Source organism: Miscanthus floridulus, chromosome 17, assembly GCF_019320115.1.
Source record: "Miscanthus floridulus cultivar M001 chromosome 17, ASM1932011v1, whole genome shotgun sequence".
Classification (NCBI taxonomy): Eukaryota; Viridiplantae; Streptophyta; class Magnoliopsida; order Poales; family Poaceae; genus Miscanthus; species Miscanthus floridulus.
In genome coordinates, this window is record NC_089596.1 from 51,603,926 (window position 1) to 51,610,437 (window position 6,512).

Here is a 6,512-nt window from a genome sequence, read left to right on the forward strand (position 1 = left end):
GATTCCTGAGGGAGTTGTAGAACGCCGAACTGCGGTTCACCCAGTTCGTGCCTTCACGTCTATAGGGCGTGATTGCGTGGGCTGTTTCGTCGGTACGTGGAAGGGTGATTGTCTCGGTAGTTCGTCGCGTGGATAGCCTCGCGGTGCACTGCCTCTTCACCAGGTCACGCAGCGACAAGTTATCAAGTTCGCGGATCCTACGAGAAGATCGGGCCACAAAACTTGCTACACGCGTTGCATAGGCGTGTGCACATCATCTGGTACCAGAGCCTCCGTTTACTCGTTAGGATTGTTCTTGTTTTTGGTAGGATAGAGTTTATATACCTACTGTCCACTAATAGCCAAAAAAGAAAACCTACAGCCCAAATTCATACGTGCTACTGATTTTGTAGTTTGCTTTATCGAGTTTTAATCCTTTAAGATTTGTCTAGTTGCTGAATTTTTCTTTTCCACATCATTCTAGTTGTTATCTTTGTTCTAATCATCAAATCGCTTGCTGCATGTACCCACCCATCCCACCCTTGTTCTGTTTGTCATTGCTTGCTGCATATATATAAATAAAAAAACCACCCGTTCCACCCTTGTTTTCTACCCGCCACAAATTCCCCACCCGAGTTTCTTGTTTTTGTGCTGCGCCGTCCATCTTAGTTGATCCTTATGTGCCCCTTTAGTTGAAAGTTGTGCTGCGTTTCTCACAAAGGTTAAAAGAAAAGATGTATATGGGTCAAAAGAAGGACTGAAAACAGTTCTTGTTCAAAAAAAAAGGGAAAGAAAAGAAGTAAAAGAGAATTGTGTTCAGCACACCACAAAGGGGTTTGGGCAGCAACAAGTTTCGGTTGGTGCAATTGGTGTTCATCTATCCACTTCCTACATCTTGTTCCTTTCTTTGAGCATCTTTTCCTTTATATTCAGCAACTTAGACTTGAGTTCTTGGATTATTATTCGGTTTTGCATTACTACATTTCAGCGCATTCCATTTACATATTACCCCACCAAGCTCCACTTAAAAGCACCGTGAGCTGTTGCACCGTAGTCTCTTCACTCTTCCACTACAGATTGCAGCCCTGGTTCTTGCCCTTTCCAGGAAGAGAAAGAACTTGTTCAGCAAGTGGTGAGGGAGTGATTCCACATATATTCCACATATATATTGTCCTTTTTCCCCTCTACTAATATGGCAGGACGTGGAGATGGTGCCGCTGTTTTGGTGGAGGAATTCCAGGAGCTGCATACACAAATGAATGATTTGATGCAACAACTACAAACTCTCCAATTGAACATGCCTCATAGAGAACCACCACCAAATGAGGATGATGACAATGAGGATAACGAGGCACCACGTCGTGCCGCTGGTCATGGACATGGACATGGACGTGGTGGGTTTGGCCATGGTTTTGGTTGTGCTCGGCGCATTCTAGTTGGAGGAAGAGATTATGATGGTGATGATGATATGTTGTCCGACATGGATGATCATCGACATGGTGGTGGCCATCATGGTTATCGTGACCGCCATCGTCATCGTAATGATGATGGTTTAAGAAACATGAAAGTGTCTATTCCCCCTTTCAACGGACAGGAGAATGCTGATGCTTATTTTGAATGGGAGACCAAGGTGGAACAAATATTTGATTTGTATGAATACTCTGCTGAAAAGAAGGCAAAGCTTGCAGCCATTGAGTTTAAAGGCTATGCCATAACTTGGTGGAATCAGGTCCGTACTGAATATCAGAGAGTTGGGCATGTTCGTATAACTTGGGAAGACATGAAGAGAGAAATGCGATGTCGTTTTGTTCCAGCATATTACTCTCGTGATCTACATTTGAAGCTGAAACGTCTTGTGCAAGGTACTCGTACTGTTGATGAATATTTTCAAGAATTGGAAATGTGTGTACTTCGTACAGGGATAACTGAAGATGAGGAATCCACAATGGCTCGGTTTCTAGTTGGCCTCAATAAACCCATTGCTGATAAAGTGGATATGACAACCTACACATGTCTCACCGAGTTGGTTCATTTTGCAAAGAGGGCTGAAAGGCAAATTGCTACGTCTTACAAATACAATGCTTCATGGCGTCATTCCCAACAGCAAGGGGATGTCACGCCTCAATTCCAACAGCAAGGAGCTGCAACGCCCAAATCCTCATCTCGTGGAGCAAATAGATATCTTCCAACTTCTTCCAAACAATTGGATGTGAAAGGTAAAGCTGTGAGTTCAAGTCAGCCCACTTCTTCTACTGCAGCCACCCAACGCAAGACAAGCAAGATTGAGTGTTTTAAGTGTGGTGGTCATGGGCATAAGCAAGCTGAATGTCCCAATCGTCGTACTATTATTGCACTTGCTGATGGTTCTTATGATTCCCAAAGTGAAGAGGAGGACGAGTTTAACAATGTATTTGCAGATCTTAATCTTAACACTTGTGAGTATTCAGCAGAGGATGGTACATTTGAGCTAGGTCTAAATTGTTTAGCCATTCAACCTATTCCAACTTTTGCTCACAATGACCTATTACAAGATGTTGTTTCTCCATCTTTCGACGAGATTACTAGTGATGATTTTGATGAGTTGCTTGCTGATTTTCCTGATTTGATGTGTTCTATAATGAACACACCATCTCCTTCTTTGGTGGTGAGGCGAGTTCTTTCCACTCAATTTGTTGCTGCTGAACAAGGACAACGCCATAATTTGTTTCAATCCAGATGCAAAGTGAAAGGACAAGTGTGCCGTTTCATCATAGATGGTGGGAGCTGCAATAATATTGTTAGTGCTTTGCTTATTGAGAAGCTTGGCTTGCAGCCACGTCGCCATCCACATCCATACCATATGCAATGGTTGAATAATTCTGGGACAGTTAAGGTTTCAGCCATGATTCGTTTGTCATTTTCCATTGGTGATTATCATGGAGAGGTGGATTGTGATATTGTCCCCATGCAAGCATGCCATTTGCTGCTTGGTCGGCCCTGGCAATTTGATGTGGACTCGGTGCATTTTAGATGGTCTAACAAACACACTTTCATTCACAATGACAAGAAGGTGGTTCTTATTCCATTATCTCCAGAGGAGATACATGCTTCAGATATGGCTCGCAAGAAAAGAGAGGAATCTGACAAAAGAAAATTGAGTGAGATCCCCAACACAAGTAAGGGAGAGAGTTCTAACCCATCCAGCCACATAAAGACTCATGCCAATCCTAAACAGCCACGCCACACTGAGTGTCTCTTTGTGAGCAAGAGTGATATGAGAGAAGTGAGAAACACCACAGCCCCATTCTTTGTGCTCTTGCACAAGGAGGTCCTACTTTCAACTAACGATTTACCTTCATCGCTGCCTAGTGTTGTTCTTGATCTCTTACAGGACTTCGAAGATGTTTTTCCCGATGAGATACCAGCTGGACTTCCTCCACTCCGTGGAATTGAGCATCAAATTGATTTGGTACCAGGTGCTTCTCTTCCAAATCGTCCAGCCTACCGCACCAATCCCACAGAGACAAAGGAAATTCAGCGACAGGTAAAAGAGCTTTTGGACAAAGGGTATGTTCGTGAATCCTTATCACCATGTGCTGTTCCCGTTCTTTTAGTTCCAAAGAAAGATGGCTCTTGGCGCATGTGTGTTGATTGTCGTGCTATCAATGCTATAACTGTTCGATATCGCCATCCCATTCCACGACTTGATGACATGTTAGATGAATTGAGTGGTTCCATCATTTTCACCAAGATTGATTTGCGTAGCGGCTATCATCAAATCCGCATGAAACTTGGTGATGAATGGAAAACAGCGTTTAAAACTAAAATTGGTCTCTATGAATGGCTTGTGATGCCATTTGGCTTGACAAATGCTCCTTCAACTTTTATGCGCTTAATGAACCATGTTTTACGAGCTTTCATTGGCAAGTTTGTAGTTGTTTATTTTGATGATATTCTGATCTATAGCAAATCATTTGATGAACATCTTGATCATATCCGTCAAGTACTTGCTGTTTTGAGGGAAGAGAAATTGTATGGCAACATTGCTAAGTGCACCTTTTGCACAGACCGTGTTGTTTTCCTTGGCTTTGTTGTTTCCGCAGATGGTATTCAGGTTGATGAAGAGAAGATTAAAGCAATAAAGGATTGGCCTACACCTACAAATGTGAGTCAAGTTTGAAGTTTTCATGGTCTTGCAGGTTTTTACAGGCGTTTTGTTAAAGATTTCAGCACCATTGCTGCACCCCTCAACAATTTGACAAAGAAGGATGTTCCATTCAAGTGGGGTGATGAACAAGACCAAGCCTTCAATGAGCTGAAAACAAAGCTTTGTGAAGCACCGCTGCTACAACTTCCTGATTTTGGTAAGACATTTGAGATCGAATGTGATGCAAGTGGTATTGGCATAGGAGGTGTACTACTTCAAGAAGGTAAACCTGTTGCCTACTTTTCTGAAAAGTTGAATGGTCCACATCTGAATTATTCTGTCTATGATAAAGAGCTTTATGCCTTAGTTCGAGTTTTGGAAGTTTGGCAACATTATTTGTTACCTAAAGAATTTGTCATCCATTCTGATCATGAAGCTTTGAAATATCTAAAAAGTCAAGGCAAACTGAACCGTAGACATGCTAAATGGATTGAGTTCATTGAAACATTTCCCTATGTTGTAAAACATAAGCGTGGAAAAGATAACATTGTTGCCGATGCCTTATCACGGAGATGTGGTTTGGTTACACAATTAGATACAAAAGTGCTTGGTTTGGAATCCATTAAAACACTCTATGCAGCTGATTCTGATTTTAAAGAACCTTTCTCTCATTGCATTGCTGGAAAAGGCTGGGACAAGTATTATGTGCATGATGGTTTTTTATTTCGCACTAACAAACTATGCATTCCAGCCTGCTCGATTCGTCCGTTTCTTTTGCAGGAAGCACATGCTGGTGGCTTAGCTGGTCATTTTGGCATCAAAAAGACATTGGACATGCTCTCCGATCATTTCTTTTGGCCACATATGCGACGTGATGTCCAGCGACATGTTGCACGCTGCATAATCTGCTTGAAAGCTAAGTCCCGCCTTAATCCCCATGGTCTTTATACTCCATTACCAGTTTCGAATGTACCTTGGGAAGATATATCCATGGATTTTATTTTGGGGTTACCTCGGTCTCAGAGGGGGAGGGATTCTATCTTTGTTGTTGTTGACCGATTCTCTAAAATGGCACATTTTATTCCATGTCATAAGAACGACGATGCTTCACACGTTGCTGATTTGTTTTTTAGGGAGATCGTTCATTTACATGGAGTACCAAGGACTATTGTTTCAGATCGGGATACAAAATTTCTAAGCTATTTTTGGAAGACGTTATGGGCTAAACTTGGTACAAAGTTGTTATTTTCCACCACTTGTCATCCACAAACCGATGGGCAAACTGAAGTTGTCAACCGTACCTTGTCCACCATGTTGCGTGCTGTGTTGAAAAAGAATTTGAAGCAGTGGGAAGACTGCCTTCCACATGTTGAATTTGCTTATAACAGGGCAGTCCATTCCACAACAAACTTTTGTCCATTTGAAATTGTTTATGGGTTTAAACCGCATACTCCCATGGATCTTTTGCCTTTACCATTACAGGAACAAGTTAACTTGGATGCAGTAAAGAGATCAGATTTTCTCAAGAAGCTACATGATGAGACAAGAAGGAATATTGAGAAGCAATCCGCACAATATGCAAAGCAAGCGAACAAAGGTAAGAAGAAGGTTACATTCCAGCCCGGAGACCTCGTGCACAAGATAAATGATAATGCTTACAAAATTGAGCTGCCACCTGAATATTCCAATGTGAGTACAACATTCAATGTCAAAGACTTGCTTCCATTTGTTGGTGAGCCTGAGTCGAGGATGACTCCTTCTCAAGAGGGGGAGGCTAATGAGGACATTCCTAGCATTCACTCATCTTCAAATGAAACTCCACTTGATAAAGCTGGTCCAATTACAAGAAGTAGAGCTAAACAATTGGAGAAGGAAATTCATTCTCAGGTGAACGCTAACCTTATGTTTAATAATCAGTTTATGTTCAATGAGCCTATGCTTTTGAGTTCTTGTTCCAATGTCCTTAGGAATGATGGAGTGTATGAACCAGCATGGGATGAAGATGGATTCAAGCCTCTGGACATTTGAACCAAGAAGCCTATGGTGTGCAAGAATAAAATGGTGGTTCATCACCTTTGCATGGAAATGCAACCAGAAGCTAGATGACTGATACATGGTACGAATTCCAAGCATCACCGCGGACAGAATACAAGGAGTTAGACAGTGTTCTATATGTGTATGGAAGCGTCTTCAAGTCTACTTTCCATCCCATCAAACGGCTCATTATTTGGACTTCCCAATAAAGAGTTATGCTCATTTTAGTAACTGCTATCAGAAGCTGAAAGACGCGCGAACCAGCCACGAAATCCACTAGTGCATGCGCATGCTGCCATTTACTCCAAGCTGAACGTCCCTATCCCTATATATATCTTGTACTAGACAATGAAAGGTCAGACCTTGATTAGCT

At 42.0% G+C, this 6,512-nt stretch overlaps 1 protein-coding gene across 1 annotated transcript; it reads left to right on the forward strand.

Moving 5' to 3' along the window:
- The first annotated feature begins 1,171 nt into the window (after positions 1-1,171).
- Positions 1,172-6,215, forward strand: LOC136515628 (uncharacterized). Its single transcript, XM_066509160.1, has 4 exons — positions 1,172-4,064; positions 4,158-5,380; positions 5,588-5,794; positions 6,201-6,215. The coding sequence occupies exons 1-4, from the start codon at positions 1,172-1,174 to the stop codon at positions 6,213-6,215; spliced, it is 4,338 nt and encodes a 1,445-aa protein (XP_066365257.1).
- Positions 6,216-6,512: the final 297 nt, after the last annotated feature.

What these genes read in the sequence shown, in the direction of transcription:
- LOC136515628 (XM_066509160.1), top strand. Translation starts at nt 1,172, where the DNA reads ATGGCAGGACGTGGAGATGGTGCCGCTGTTTTGGTGGAGGAATTCCAG. An exon ending in CTTTGTTGTTTCCGCAGATG is followed by an intron (nt 4,065 to 4,157) that starts GTATTCAGGTTG and finishes ATGGTCTTGCAG; the next exon opens with GTTTTTACAGGCGTTTTGTT. An exon ending in CTTGTCATCCACAAACCGAT is followed by an intron (nt 5,381 to 5,587) that starts GGGCAAACTGAA and finishes TTACCATTACAG; the next exon opens with GAACAAGTTAACTTGGATGC.